General features: G+C 49.6%; 4 protein-coding genes across 4 annotated transcripts; 2 read left to right on the top strand and 2 right to left on the bottom strand.

Moving 5' to 3' along the window:
• Nucleotides 1-28: 28 nt before the first annotated feature.
• Nucleotides 29-232, bottom strand: Z518_04400 (uncharacterized protein; the record flags this gene model as incomplete). Its single annotated transcript, XM_013418106.1, has 1 exon — nt 29-232. One exon carries the CDS (start codon nt 230-232, stop codon nt 29-31), a length of 204 nt encoding a protein of 67 aa, XP_013273560.1.
• A 2,183-nt stretch (nt 233-2,415) lies between these two features.
• Z518_04399 (uncharacterized protein) lies at nt 2,416-5,139 on the top strand (the record flags this gene model as incomplete). The annotated part of the gene is made up of 4 exons (XM_013418105.1): nt 2,416-3,696; nt 3,747-4,046; nt 4,170-4,322; nt 4,372-5,139. The coding sequence occupies 4 exons, from the start codon at nt 2,416-2,418 to the stop codon at nt 5,137-5,139; spliced, it is 2,502 nt and encodes an 833-aa protein (XP_013273559.1).
• Nucleotides 5,140-5,853: 714 nt separating this feature from the next.
• On the top strand, nt 5,854-8,568 carry Z518_04398 (uncharacterized protein; the record flags this gene model as incomplete). Its single annotated transcript, XM_013418104.1, has 1 exon — nt 5,854-8,568. The coding sequence occupies one exon, from the start codon at nt 5,854-5,856 to the stop codon at nt 8,566-8,568; it is 2,715 nt and encodes a 904-aa protein (XP_013273558.1).
• A 789-nt stretch (nt 8,569-9,357) lies between these two features.
• Nucleotides 9,358-11,922, bottom strand: Z518_04397 (uncharacterized protein; the record flags this gene model as incomplete). The annotated part of the gene is made up of 1 exon (XM_013418103.1): nt 9,358-11,922. The coding sequence occupies one exon, from the start codon at nt 11,920-11,922 to the stop codon at nt 9,358-9,360; it is 2,565 nt and encodes an 854-aa protein (XP_013273557.1).
• Between the last annotated feature and the right edge of the window lie 3,989 nt (nt 11,923-15,911).

The following is a 15,911-nucleotide window of genomic DNA, read 5'->3' as shown; positions in this document are numbered from 1 at the left end:
AGTGGGCAACTTTACGCTCCTTTGGCAGCTACTCCTCGTTGATGTATTGCCTGAATTCTCTCCCTCCTTTTGCGCAGGCAGTTTCGCGATTGGCGTTCAGATCTGCCTCAGCTTCGGCCTGAAGGTAAGAGTAACAGAGGCTTCGAAGCCCTTGAATCTCTGTGCCCTGATCGTCGAAGTGGCTATCAATCTCGTCTTTCTTGATTCCAAGTTTTCGCGCCTTCAAAATCATTGCCTCAACGGCGTGCCAGGTGCAAAATTGCTGTTTTGCATCGAGAAAAGCCTCAGGGATTGACGCTGCTAAACCACCTGCTTGATCGCCTAAATGACTTCGGGAGGTGCGATTTGAGGCTGCCCGGGGGCCTGGAGACAGAAAGAGATAAAACTGAGCCAGAAGGATAGGTAGGAGTCCTTGTCTTCGCTTCGACACCAGGAAAAGGCGATTGGAAAGGTTTTTCTTGAATTTAGCTGACTAACGGCAATGGGTAGAGGAATCCTGAACGAATTCGTATTGAAGGCGCCATCTATCACGACAAGAAAGCCTCCAACAAAACGACTCGCGAGTGCCAACAGCGAGGGATGAGTAAACCAGACTCGAATCAACTTTCTACTTACGACTTCATTCTTTTCTTTTAATCCTTCCTCGACACGAGTGCTGTATACGAATCCCTCGTCTTAGGTGGTCCACAGATTGGATCCGATAAAATACCACGACCTGGGAGGGTTCGGGGTCAAGGATACAATCAATGTATTCTAGCTAGCATCGAGTTCTAGGTACGATACGATACGATATTCATACACCCTGTGCGGGCTGAGCCCATAGGGGACTAGCTTTGATCTTGCATTATCTCCCGTTAAACCCGGTTCATTCTGTGTCCTGCATAGTGTCTCTGTCTTCAACAAGCATTCCGTGGCTGAATCCGGACTTGCGCTTAATGTAATCAAACTTGCAATTCAATGCACTCCTATCCCTATTGTCGCCCCCATCCGCGCGGTATTCCTCCTCTTTCTAGATGAGTTGCATCGGGGGTTGCCATTCCTTTATCATCCTGGCAGCAACAGCGAAAAAGCTGTGGAGCGAGAAGCGGAGCAGATAGATGTGAACGTTGAAATCGAAGTTGGTCATGGTGGGTAGTTGCTTCGTGGTCTCGTTGCGTTTCGCTAGCACGCCGATGGACGCGCTCCGGCTGGATTCTTCTTGGTTTCCTTCACTCAGGATCCTGAGCGGAGTACTTATAGGGAGCACCACGTAAAGGTGGGAATCCGTCGCTCCCCGAGTTCTAGGTACAAGACGTAGCACGAAGAGAGTCAAGATGGGATGCTACGCAGGAAGTGTTGTCTCAGATAAATCAGACTACGGTTGGCAAGCGCGAGCGCTGATTGGTCTGCTTAAGCGCTGAAGTGCGAACCAATCAAAAAATTCAAAAATTTTTTTTGCCAAACAAGTCTGAGCACCGATACGTGAAAGTGGCATCGCGTTCGTCGCGTAATATTTAAATTACCACCACCAAAATGAACGTATTGAACCGTAATCATAGATTCTCACAATCTTCGGTTTCGCAGATCCTCTTCATGAACCACGTCGAGTGAGAGGCCGCGCCCCCCCGGAAAATGTTTAATCCGTTAGAAGTTAGGTGGGCGACGGGGGATTTCATCGGATCCAACCCATGAACCACGTCGAGTGGAAGGGCCCCGGGTGGTTATTTAGTCCACGGATTGGATCCAATGACGGTGATCCCGGAAAATATTTAATCCGTTATGGTTAACCGGAAAATTGTTAATCCGATAGGCGACGGGAGGGGATTTCATCGGATCCAGTCCATGGATCATATCGAGTTGGGAGGGCGCCCCACCGGGGAGCACGTAATCCCGGAAATGGTTAATCCGTAGAGGGTTGAGTGGTCCATAGACTGGATCCGATGGGCGACGAGGGGGGAATTTCATCGGATCCAATCCGTGGAGTTAGGAGGGCGCCTCCGGGGGTTAGCACGTGATCCCGGAAAATAGTTACGTGATTAGCCACCTCGTCGCTCTTGGCGTCGCCGCACAATGCCAAGCCCTAACCAGGGGAGCTTACAGTCGAACCGATAGAATTGAGGGGCCTTACTAGTGTTCGATAGAGGATGCCGTTTTGGTTAGAGTATGGCGCTTTGTATGGTTCCAGCTGAATACAGCCCTGATACGGTTGTAGAATCTTGAGGTGTGAGTTTATTGTGGCTGATGGAGTTGTTGTGTTTACAGTTCTGGAAGGGATTCAAACGGTGACGCGCTGGTCAACACGTGACTCTGCCGCACCTGACGGCCTTGGCCCCGCACGCGTGTCCAATCTTGGCGTGTGTCCAAAATTGGCCCACCTACGGAGTAGTCGTAGCCAAATAGAATAAACTGTTCCTTTCTCTATCTCTATTTGCGGCCATGTCAGCGCCAACTGAGTTCCAAAACATTAATTCGGATGGTCCTCTATCGAGTATTCCACCAAGCTCTCCGCCGGAGATCGCCATCAACAAGCGGCTGCGCCGCGACTCCACGTCTCCCGCTTTTCGACCACAACCCACGACCAGACCTCAAAGATCACCAATTCTCTGTGCCCGATGTGCGGCTTGTCCAACTTGCCGTGGCCGACGACAGCGAAGCGGATCCCCTCCTCAGGACTCGCAGGCTGATCCCCAACATGAACTCAGCAGGGACTCAACAGACGAGAATGGCACTGACGAGCCGAGACCGCAGCCTCGGAGACGTGTTCGAATATCCGCCCGGGCTGCACCGATCTCGCCGGCGCAGAAGATCGAGATGACATACAATACATATTGGCAGAAGTGGCGCTGGGGAATCGGAGAATTTGTCCAACATTCATACAACTGCCGAGATCTAGATAGTGCACACAGAAGGCGTTGGCAGCGCTTCCGGCGGTGGCTTGCAGAGTCCTCTGCCAGCCTCCAGATTTGGGAAGACCTTCCGCCCGCACAGCGAGAACTCATGTTTCAAGCATTTGGAGGATGGGATTATGTGATGCAATGCCTTGACAAAGAGCTCTGCGCCCTCGAATGCCTCGACGCGTTTGGGTCGTGGAATATTCATCGGAAAGAGCAGCTTGCAGACATGATTGTTGGAGTGGGCCAGCAGACTATTGAGACGGCTCCCAAGTTTGGTGCGATGCTCCATGGGTTGGTCATCAACCAAAGAACAGCAAAGGAGAGCAAAAGGCCAACGAAGAAGAACGAGAAGGAAGAGGAGCGGGCTGCAGCCAAAGTGGCCACTATTGCAGCCATCATCCTATTCTCACGCCACAGCAACAGCAACAACAACATTCCAGTCAACGTTGGACTCCACTGTCTGGATGCAGGTGTTGGGAAACGGACCATCTCGATCCTGCAAGGTATGGGTCTCTGCCCTTCATTTGCAACATTGAAGAATAAGGAGGAGGTTCTCCGAAGTGCTGCAGCTGCAGAGATACGTCGAGTAGGTCAAGGACCCCATCGAATCTACGGCGCATGGGATAACTTTGAATTTAAAGACCACCGCCAGCATGAACGAATTGGAGACGCCAGCACATTCCGATCTACCACAACGGCAGTTATCTGCATAGGGGATGATCATGAAGAACCAACCCTACTACACGATATGTGGCGACAGAACCAACCAATCAAGCCCACTACGATCGTCAAGAATATGATTGCTGGTGACGCCCTTCGTGATGTGAGTCATGTACCCTCATTTTCTATCCGTTCGGTCTAAAGCGCTGTCAGATACAGATGTTCTTCCTTCGACGAGCTTTCCAAAATGTCTTCCCCCAGCTAGTGTCTGAATGTATTTACAAAGGTGGCGACCTCCCGAAGATTTTGTCCACGCAGCTGATCCGGCCTGCTGCCACAATCACACTTCCTCTACGAGCAATTCTGGTGAATGAGAGCACCAATGAGAACACGATCAAGATTATTGATGACATCTTTTTAAACCAACTTGGTTTCGAGTCTGATAGCGAGGTGTGGAAACAAGAGCTCCGTTGTATGATTGGGGACGTCAAGACAATCAACCGCATGCAGTCTGTACGAAATATACGCCAGTCTACCTCTTCCCGTTCATACGACTCACTATCCTAGCTCGTACCTGTTCAACGCCTGTTTCACACCATGGTGAATTACCTCAACGTTATATATGACCAGCACTAGGGCTCTCAAAATGACGAAACATCACCTCTCCAGGACAACTCAACACTACAGTTTGCATGCGATCAGCTAGGGAGAGCAAAAGCTAGCAATGGTAAGATTTTTGAAGAGCTGGCCCAGGATATGTTTGATGCCAAGATCATTGCACTTGCCATTGTACAAAGACTCTGGTCTCCGTGCCGACCGGTTTGTAACTTACCAGCAGTTCAAAGAATGGTTAAAATCTCTGGATGTCATGGCATTTGAACTTTTAATCAACAAACTTTACACCATGATCTTCAAGACCGATCTTACCATTCAGGGCCGACATCATGATGACCAATACTCCAACAACCTCTACTTCATTCGGCATATGATGACATATCAACTTCTTGACTATTCAGTACATCATGGGGATCTCTATTTGCTGCGAGAGGCGCTTCGACAATGTTGTATTATCTTCCAGGCACCAAGCGCTAGGAAGGGAAATTATGCGCGCGAAGTGATTCGATTCCTTGATCTAATTGATGGCGAAGCTACTGATGCCGTCCTCAGTGATGCAATCTTGAAGTCAGCATTGGTCAATATCAAGGGTGGTCGAGGTTCATTTTACCCTACAGACAAGCACCTTGAGCACATCAATCTGGCTATTCGTAATGGTCTTGCTGACCAAAGATCAAGTTTTGACAAGACTGCCTGGATCCAGAACCGAATCCTGAATATTCCCTTTCGGCAGCAGTTACGAGATGTTTTTAGCCGGGAGTTTGGCAAGATCTCGAGTGAACATCATACCAAGAAGGACGCTGGACAGGACGTCTTCCATTTCGCTGCACGTCTAGCCTCCAACTTCATGAAGAAGAAGGATGACCGCGTTGCATTTGAAGTCGTGGACCTTGAGTATGAAGGCCGACGGGCCTACCCCGATGCTGTTCTACGGTATAATATTCGGTCCGGCCATAACTGGAATACTACGGACGCAGAAGATTCGTCTTGATTGACTGCCTGGACCTCCCCCATGATATGGACAATTGAAGGACAGACGACAAACATTAAGACTTCTGTGGTAGAGGCGTGCGCTGGCTATGTCGCTGTACGTAGCGCATTGCTGGACACGACGAATGGAGCACTTTGATTGGCTGTGACAATCGCAGCTCCCCTCCGCCTTCTTCCGGCAAACCTCTCGTCGATGGGCCACGAAGGGTGTGATCCTTCCTAGCAGGGGGACGGAAGGAGAACAGGCAGCAGACAGGAATAGAGTGAAGCAGAAGCTCTTGAACAACGCGACCTTCTTTCACATAGCAGCCTCTTTTTGGATAGCCGCTGGTAGAAGCCTACTTTGTGACATGTTTAATGGCACGGGACTAGTGCTGATTCTGATCTTCCTGGTCAAGCCATTCTGTCGCAAACCTGGTGGATGTAGAGGATGGTCAAAATGGCGCTGTTTAGGGCTGTCATCATAAAGGTATATGACCCTGCGCGGATATACCTAACGTGAGAACAACAAGTGAACACCTCAGGTCTTTACCCTCGAGTGTTCTGGCGCGCGCCCAACTACTTTTCATTCAGATGTTTTGCTTCCAAACATTCACTTTTCACTCATTTTTCGTTCACTTTTCATACAACTTTCATAAAATGTTTTGCTTTCAAGTCCCAATATCACCACAGCCGCCACCTCTTTATCGATCACTCGAAGTTCCAAACAATCGAGATGTCTTCAAATCCGCAATATCGCCGCATCCAGCCGAGGCCAGCGACGTCGTCGCAATCTCAAGTAGCTACACAGGAAGAGGCACTTGTTATTCTGCAGACGGTCGGCGATCGCACCTTCGAAACACTCGCTCAAACTGCAGAATACCTCAAGCAATTGACTCCGGAAGACCGCTATTATGCTATTAGCTCACAGGCGTCCAAGTTGATCGACGTGCAAAAAAAAACTGATCAATGTATGGCATATCTCCTCACTTTTGCTCGGGAGGATGAGGCCATAAGTCAACGAATGATTCGAGACCCGGGAATGTGGCAGAAAATATCGGATGGTGCTGAAAGACGCCGCAAAACAAAGGACAAGAAGCAAGAAGCCATGACCGCAGTCTTCGAGAGGTGGGGGAGAGAGAATGTAGAGCGTTATTTCGCTCACATTATGAACAATGGAGGTACCACCTGGGCTAAGATTAGACGCCTCGCGTTGAAGACCACTCTTGAAATCGCCATGGTGGAGCTCCGCAAGGCTTGTCTCTGGAGGCTGACAAATCCCGGACCCGGAAGAGACAATAAAACGCTCGAACCCGTTGCTGCAGACTTCGAACTCCTCCACTCGCAGCCTGAGAAAATTGCAGATGTGTCAACACCCATTTCTTGCGGCTACGCTGTCGGAGACAGCGGTTGGCTGGTTCCTGCCGAGCGTGTGCTCAATATCGCCGATGCTGATGACCTAGCTGAAGAGGACGATTCTTCTTTGTCTGAAATCGTCAGCGACACGAATGTCGACAATGTGGAAGCACTAACTGGTGCTAATGATGATGCTGAGATACAGTCGGCACCTCAGAGTGAAGCAGAAGACGTCACGGATTGCAGCCCTTCCGCGAGCGACAAGGGTGCTGCGAGAGACACGATACCTGCAACATGCTCAGCAGCTGAATCGGTGACTGGAGATTATGAAGTTCAATCCGACACCGATTTTGACTTGAACGATGGCTCCGATGTTGATGGTGATATCGACGACTCTGCTGATCTGGATTACAGCCCAGATCAAAAGAAGCGCAAGCGAGACCACCACGATGAAGGTGGCCGGGAAAAGCGTAGATGTGGCTGCGCGTCTGGCATCCCAAACGCATTCATCGCACGCTGTACTACTGGCAGAGCTGTTAACCCGGCTGGCCAGGTCTCGCTCATCAAAGGCTGGGCCCAGCACGACCGTGCTGGGAGATCTGTCTGCTATCACCATGCGAGGAACATCGCATTAGTTCTTGGCATGCAAACCAGGGGCATTGACATGGAGATGTTGAAGGCACGGCTCAGCATGTACTACGAAGCCGCAGTACAGAATACAATCGGGAAGTTGAAAGTGGACAAAAGCACTTACATGTGGTTCAGCCTGGATTCTCGGCCTAGCCGGCCTGCCGATGGTCTCGGACCTTACAAATTGATGCCTCTAAAAGAGGAAGCATTCTCCATCACTAGTGAGGACCAGGAGCGCCTACGGACTGAACTCGGAATCGACGCCCAGGAATGGCATGCAGTTGGTTCTATTGTCCTTGACTGCTTCGAATGGTGGTCAATCGTCACATACAGTGGACCGTTAGAGCACCTGCGGGGGAAGACGATCAAAGGCGTCATTGATGAGGAATTTGACATGTATCTGGCTCACCTGCGGAAAATCAACAACAAGAACAACTATGGATGGCTGCGCAATATGCTCCACAGCCTTGGTCAACAGGTGATGAGGCAGGACCCTCTCTATTACATACTGTACTGTGCTCTGCGTCCAGATCGAAACACTAACCTTGTGTCGTATCCATACTATGCGAAGTATGCGAGGCCGGGTGACAGCACTGCCTTCAGACACATCGACCTGAACATCAAGCAATTGGCCCAAAGCCGACGTGGTGCAAGCATGATCCAGGGAACCGTCTCGCTGGACAATGAAGAGGAGGATGACTGCACAATCATCCTTCCTGGTATGCACCACCACATTGATGAGTGGGCTAGGCAAATCGAGGACCGTGGCCTGTCTTCAGATGCGTTCGTACATCGTATCTCCGCCGACCACTTCAACGAAGACGATGCTAAAGCATTTGGAACTAGCTGGACATCACAGCCTTGTTGCGCGGGTCAAGTGCGCATCACATTACCGCACTTACCGCACGGCGCGCTTGGACCCACCAAGAGGACTCGAAGGACAATGTTGCCATGGTATGTGGGCTTGCAAGCTGATATGGAGACACTCGAGGTGGCCGAGTCAGGGACATGGTCTGATTTGTCCACAGCACATCGAGATCTCATCGCGGCTCCACTGTCTCCATCGGGTCTAGCCAATCGATATGACACTATACCATTTGCATTTCCTGCCGCGGTAGAGTTAAATGGACTTGGTGCTATATCTGATGCTTTGGTTGCTCGCCGTCGTCACGACAAACCGGCAGTGATTAGTGAGAAGACGATCATACTCAAGGGTACTGCGGAACAGCGTCAGCAATTTATCGCAGTATGGCGTCAGAAGGCCACTAACATGGTATGCGAGGCTTTCGAAATGGTTAAGGAGGTCGAAATGCGCCTATTTGGGGAGAAGTCCTTCTTCGTCCGCAAGTCACTAGGCTTGCCACCCACTGTTCCAGATGATGACCCGGATCCTGGATCGCCAACAGCAGACGGATACATCCATGGGTTCGAAGAACCTACGCCGGATGGGCTAAGCAAGGAATGAAGACGCTCGCCATACCACCAGGTAGCTTGTAGCTCTCACATCAATTGAGGAGTGGCAATGCGGGTTAGTGCTAGGGATCATTCCTCCATTGGCAGAATGGCGGTAGTAATTGGTCATTTCAATTAATTACCGAAATTATAGTAATGTTGGCCACATATACGGAGGTTCTCCCAGATCGCCGAACGGCTGGAGAGGTATTGCTATTGCACACTGGTGTCCCTGAGGGAGCCTTTTGTGAATCTAGCGGCGCTCCACCAAGTTGTCGCTGCTTGTGAGGTGTACTGGGGACTGCTCATCGAGACCATTTCCTTCCAGCTACAATGTTGTTCTCCAGAGGTGTCAGTGGCAGTCGATCATCGTTACCAACGGACTGTTGAGAGAACTGGACGGCGGAGGGGCCGAGACGTGGTGTGGACAACGGTTCTGCCGATGCGTCTGACAGAGAAGATGGACTGTTCGATGATGGATGTTCTCGCAATTGTAGCCGTGGAAGATGCTAAAGGCGATATGTGAAGGTAGTTGTCCTTTCCAGTGGAATATTTAAGCGCAAGAGACAAAGTGCAGGCAATAAGTGTTTACGTCCCAAATGAAGAGCCGCGTCACTAGCCTATAGTGGAATAGCGCATGTTGTCTGAACTAGAATCTTGTCACGTGGTCAGAAAGATATATTTGAAACTCGCGGGGAAAAAGTGTGGCTGCGGTTGTGGCGTAGCAACTAGTCGAACGCGAAAGTCTGTGAATTTATCTCTGCCCATTATGGCCTGATTGAAAACCTTCACGAAGCTTCGCTCATGGACTACTCTTGCTGCTCAACTTTTCCAGATCCTCAATACACTCAGCAAACCACCCATCAATGCGCTCTGTGATCTTGGTAACTGCCTGCTTAAGCCTCTCGATGGCTAGGTCTTTCTCCGACATCCCGACACCTCCTTTGTCAGTCGAATCATTGCTTTTGCCTTGATTAGTCTTGTCGGGCTTTTCTTCCAAACTAAGCCCTTCGATGCCTGTTTCTACTTCTTCAACTTCCTTCTCAGCTTTCTCCCAAATTTTCTCGTTAGGGACCGCAAACCTGGGCGCGTTGTATTTCGTCGAGATGACTATAAGTTCACTCGCCGCGGCAGCAGCGACATCTTTAAAGGTTGCTAGACGATCTGGCTCCTTTCGTTCGTCGAATCCAAACAGTTCGACCCTTAGTCGATGCATGAGCCGGATAACTGGGAATGATGTCTTTCCAAAGAGACTTAATCGTTCATCGCCCACCCATGTATCCCAGGTAGTACTCACGATAAGGTTTTTTCTGGACGCTAATCCTACGCCTTTTTCGGCTTCTGTGAGCTGAATTGCCCCAGCTGAAGCAATGCGCTTTAGTTCCTTCGCGCCTTCAGGAGTCCGATTCAGTTCCCCAAAGAGCAGAACCCAGTAGACACTCTCGATGTCATGCCATGGGTTGTGCCTAGGGTGTTTCGCCATCAAAATGTTGATTGCCATGTAGAGGTAAGTGCCAGTGCGCCAGGGAGCTCCGGAATGGGGGTCTCCATATACGCAAGCCATGTCGAGGTCAATCAGCCGTCCGGGTGGAGGGGCGCCCTCCCCGTTCAGTATATCTGGCGACGTCACCATAACATTCGCTGGAGAAATATCTCGGTGAATAATGGGCCGATCCCTGCAAAACATTTTCCGAATGGCACGTACAGCAGAACGTAGAGCCTTTATACGCTCAAGTTCAGTAACATCTCGAGGATTGGGATATTGATGTTGTGAAAGTCCATGCGGTGTGGTATCCACAGAAACGCCGCAGTACTCTTCTAGGTACCATCGCTGCCTTCTCGTATACGAAGACTTATCGGCTAACTTGGTAGCGGTTCCCTTCACTTCCGGCATAAACAAGCCCTTCTTAGCATCTTTATTCTGGGTTTGGTTTGTCATGACGGAGGATGTACTATATGTCACCTCTATATATCGATAGTTCGGTCCCATTTTGAGATATTGTCTTGAACGTTTTGCTTCCGGTAGGACGTCAAACTCGGTTGTTAAAGGTCCGTCTTTCCACTCAAAAAGCTTTGGTAGTTCCTCGATATCGCTAAGTTCACTAAGGATATCAGCTTCACTCGTGCGCGCCTCGTAGACCCAGGCCATTTTCAGCGCTGCAAGATCGTCACCTTCTGTAGGTGAGCTCTCTGTATTCTTTTTAGCCTGTGACTTTCTTGATTTTTTCTTTTTTGGCTTCGGTTTCTGCATTTTAACAGGCCATACCGTAGTGCCGCGTGTCGTGATCATGTCGACACCCACACGCACGAGTGGCGATGGTATCTTACATCCGGCAGGAGTGAAGCTGATGGCTCTTCTACCGATTGCAGAAGGTTCCTTTGCTAAGCCCTGGGCGTCGTCACTGGCCAGCATGAGCCAGTTGACGAAGCGCAGAAAACCCAACGTATTCTGCTCGATATTAAGCCCACTTTCGTAACACAGCACCTGCCCTCTGTTCAATTGATAGAGACGCAATGTCCTGCCGGCGACGTAGATGGAGTATATGAAGTGACGAAATGGGTCGTCTCGGAACACTTGGTTGTATCTCAAAAGAGAGAGTTGTATTTCGGATTGTGCATATGTCTGATCGGCCGATTTCTTGAGTTCCCAGGTTGTCTTCATATCGCAAAACCTCACATTTTTCTTGTTGATATCGGTGGCAATACTAGCTAGGTCGGGTTTGAAAAGCTTCAGGCCTTCCGCGTACTCCTCATTACTAATCACGGACTTGGGAACTTTTGTTCCGACATTAATGAAGACGTTCTGAGCCTGTCGTGTCTTTGCCGTGGATTGTGCTTGAAGGACCTCTTGAGCTTTCCGAAGCATGCGGAAAAATATATTCCGAGAAATTATTCCCGAGCTCTTTGAGGCCATATCCGACCGCCATTTTTTCCATTCATTGGATGTCTTGAGTGCCTCCTCTGCCCTCTTAATTTGGGTTTCGGTGAACTTTGCGTTCTTGGACATCTTATTATGAAGCTTCCCAAAAATGGAGACCTTTGTGTCCTCCACGTGTGTCATGCAGCCAAGGTTAGATATGAAAACGGGTAAGCGATGAATTTGAGTATCGTCGTGAGGCACAGAATTTACTGCCTTCTGGGGTGTCTCATTGGCGGCACTGCTTTTGATTGTTGTCTTCTTCGGCGTCTGGGAGATAGGCATGACGGGTGATTCCTTCTCTGGCGAGGCTATATTCCCGTCGGGTGGTAACCCTCCTCTTCGATCTGGAGAGGCTTCAAGGGAAGGTATTACACGCGTTCGGCGGCGTTTTGAATGAGGTATCGAGATCTCGATGCGAAGTTGGTCGGAGTTCGGTCTGGGCGCCATATTTAGCATTTGACTTTTGCAATTCAAAGTTCGAGCCTTACGTATGGCCGCAGTTGGGGGTGTGGCGTGCCTTTTGTATGGTGCCAGACTAGCGAGACATGTTATCGGCAGTGGCGCGTTTGATTGATGTCCAAAGTTGCCGTTGCCTAGGCAACGAATACCGTAGTGGATTTTTGTCACTCTTTTCGCAACATTGGATTGTCGAAATCTCAACAACGAGTGCTCTGGAAATACTGTGATTCTTCATATAGCTACTGGGTAGCCTTTAAAATTGAATCGACCAAAAACCTTGAGTTTTTCCACGTCGTTGTTGGGTAAAAATGGTTGAGGGAAAAGGTTGCGTTTCATGCGGTAAATGGTACGACGTACCACTTTTGGACCATTACGCCAGAATAGCACTTATTTTACCACCATTCTGCAAGCGTATATGAGCGATTTGAAAGCTGGAAAGACATTTGCTCATTAACTAAGATCTATCAAAACTATGTCTTTTGAGCAGTGCTTATGGCGCTCTACTAGCTGGCGTACAGAAGTAACACCTTTCGATATCGACTTCTGGCCGGCTATATGGGGAATGTCTCGGGAGAGCGACAACCCACAGCGACTCGCGTACCACAGCGACAATGCTAAACACCAATCGGGCCTAGTTGTGCGAGCGTTGTCCGCATGATGGAAAGGTACCTGAAAACCCTCCATTTTCCCTAGGGATTTGAAGTATCTTTCCATCCACCTGGCCTCCCTCATATAGTTGGCGCTTTTTGATGTTCTTTCCACGACGTCGTTGACCCCCTTTGACGGAGTCCTTTGCATTTGCCTTTCCACGCCTTTTTGCACTCGATTTTAGTGGTGTGGCATGTCAGACCCTCTCTGTCGCCTGTGTAGCCCGTCTGTCGCCTCCGTCGTCTGTCGCCTCCGTAGTCTTCCTGCCGCCTCGTGACCTCGCTGCCGACCCCCTTCAGGGCTGTCCTGACGTCCTGTGAGTTTCCTGTTAGTCTTGAATGAATCCATGCTCTTTTGCCTAGTTGTATCTCGCAGTGTGAGTGCGCATTCTCTTGACTCTACCTCCTGCCAGGTACCTTTCCATCGTTCGGACAACGCTCGCACAACTAGGCCCGATTGGTGTTTAGCATTGTCGCTGTGGTACGCGAGTCGCTGTGGGTTGTCGCTCTCCCGAGACATTCCCGCTATATGGTCCACGTATTGGATCCGATGGCGGTGGTGTTTCATCGTGTCGAGTGTGATCAATAGAGCTTCTCTAGGTGGTCCATAGACTGGATCCGATGGGTGGATCATGTCGATATCAACATCTATCGAGTAGGTTGCCCACGGGATTTCATCGGATCCAATCCGTGTCGATAGATGTCCATGGATTGGATCCGATGACGACGCGGCAAGGGGAGTGCCCACGTGACACTGCCAAGCCATATGCTTACGTGATTGGCCAGCACGTCGCTCTTGGCGTCGCCATACAACGCCAAGCTCTAACCGGACGATTCCAAAATTAAAAAAATAGACAAAAAAAAATCAAGTTGATATTTTATACTGCCAAAAACTGCTACAAAATCGTGGTTGACCTATCAAGGACGTAACCGAGTGGTATAACACTCGGCTTACAGTCGAACCGATAGAATTGAGGGGCCTTACTAGTGTTCGATCATAGGTAAGGTAAGAGGGTTGTCCGGCCTAGCTTTCTAGGTGCCCTAGATGGGTAAACGTAATGCTCCAGCCAGTGATTGTTGACGATGTCGTCTTGTTCATACGTTGGGAGGCCACTGATTCAAACTCTTCTTCAGTTGAACTTGTCTGGTTAAGCTTTCACTGGCTGCGGCGCCCCATCTATAAGTTCGTTAAAGATGGACTGTAGGAGGGGGCCTTTCTTTTTTGATATTTTCCACCCTAAGTCCTATATCGATGGAAGATCGCGCGAGCCATAATCTATTTCACAGATCTAGTGTCTTCTAGATCGGTGAAATGGGGGATAAGTAGAAGGATTACGATTTATCTATTTGCAAGCCTAGTGACAATCGCAGCCCCAGAGCATTCTATTTGTCGCGTTTAGCATAAGCATTAAGTAGATCCCTAGACGGCCGCAGAGACGCTGGAGAAGTGGTGCTAACTAGAATAGCAGACTCTTGCTAAGTGATGTCTTTGCGATTAGAATAACGTCTCGATGTCTAAATCAAAAGATTCTAGTGCTTGCTATTATTGGTCATGCAAACACTGAATACCAAAGCCATCTCGAGCATAGCGATATGTGTATTGCTTCTTTGATTTATCCGATAAACGTACTATAGAGGACATAGTGCAAGCTTGTCACCTTATGGGGTAGGTACGATAGGCTCTTCAGATTTATCGACTAAGGAGACAAGCTCAAGAACATCGGACAGTCCTCTTCTCCTGACTTGGGCTGGTCGTTCTCGAATCAGGAAATCACCAGATATCTGGGGGGTGTCTTGGTCAGGAACATGTGCAGACAAGTCCTCAACGGGTCACGTTGGGGCAGGGCGGGCTCAACGGATTCCGAGGTAGCCCCAAGAGTCGACAATCCAGAGCTATTTGATAATTTCAAATATTAAGAAGGATTTAAGAAGCCATAGTAGTCAAAAGTTTCACTTATCTTTCCCGTAGTCGGATGTAGTTGGATCGATATTCAGTCCTTTCAATTCTCTTTGACCGATGTTTTCTTTCCCATGAACAAAGGTAAGGATGAGTACTTTTCTTTCTCTTTTGGTTTGACTCCTCAAGCGACCTGCCGACGGTGTAGAAGTCAGGGCATCAAATTTTGGTAAACCTCAAAGGCAACGAACCTCGTTCCCGGCAGAGAGACAGTGGCCGGAAGGGGTCTCCGCTGGGTCACGCCTCGGTGTACACTTGCGTGAAGCGCAGATTGCCGAAAGAAAGAGAGAAAGAGGATCAGCTAACCAAGAACCAATGTGGGCACTAGACAAAGGGAGCGTTGCCACCAGATTCTCGTATCTGAGATAGGAGAGCGAGGGAAAGGAAGAATGGGATATCGTAATGGCAGAGGTTGACTGAAGGAGTCCGTATTGTAGTTGTTGTCTATCTATTGGGTTTTCCTTGAGGGTTGCGCGGTAGTCGACAAGTGCTGTAGAGAGCTAGTACCAACCAGGCCTAGATGTGTGGCCTTCGGGAGCGTTGTACGCTTCGTACGCGCTTCGAAAGTATATAGTCTGACGGTCCCCTGGACCCTTCGGAATAGGACGAGTCCTCCGTCAATCACATGAGGAGGGGTATTTCAGAACTGGCCCTAAGGGCAGTGCACAGCTTCATTTACCAACGGCTTGTCCGGCCGGCGCAGCAAGTCACGATACCAGGCTAAAGGGGACAGGACTCAGGAGTCCTCCAGGTTTGTCGAGGGTATTGGAGTCGGGTTTGAGGAAATCTCACAAAGATGGACCTGGATAGAGCATATGGATGCATGGAACGGCATCTTGAAGATCGTGGAACCTAGACACTTATTCCCTGAAAGTCGATTGGGTTTAAGAAGCGAGAGGCCCGTTCTTCGAGAACGCCCCCCGCGTAGAGTTCTGTCGTGTGGGGGAGCATGATACAGCACCTTGGTGGACACTTCGGGCCATCTGATGCCGTTGGTATAAATCTTCAGGGTAGAGCTCGAGAACTGCAACGGCCGCAGAGCTTGTAAAGAGCCTGAAATGGAGGTCGGATGCGGCGACACCGAGCTGAACATCCAACACCACCATTCGGGCCAAGCGAAAGTCGTTGTTTTCGAATCTGCAGCCCTAATGCAAATCTCCCAAGTAGGTTTGGGGGCCGTTTTACTCTGCAGCCAATGTGAGTGTCAGAACGAAGGGGGAATGGCGGCTTCTAGCCGACCAATTTTATGAGAAATGCGCATGACTGTACTGGCGTGTTCTCCTGATCTCTTTCTTTCTTTCATCTTCCCAAGTTGAGACCGAATCGCGGCTGGCCAGAACAGGTCCCCGTCAAGTCGGTTCCAGGCATCGAAA

Source organism: Rhinocladiella mackenziei, assembly GCF_000835555.1.
Source record: "Rhinocladiella mackenziei CBS 650.93 unplaced genomic scaffold supercont1.3, whole genome shotgun sequence".
In the NCBI taxonomy this organism is placed as follows: Eukaryota; Fungi; Ascomycota; class Eurotiomycetes; order Chaetothyriales; family Herpotrichiellaceae; genus Rhinocladiella; species Rhinocladiella mackenziei.
The sequence above is the reverse complement of the archived record's forward strand: the minus strand, read 5'-3'. Positions and strand labels throughout refer to the sequence as shown.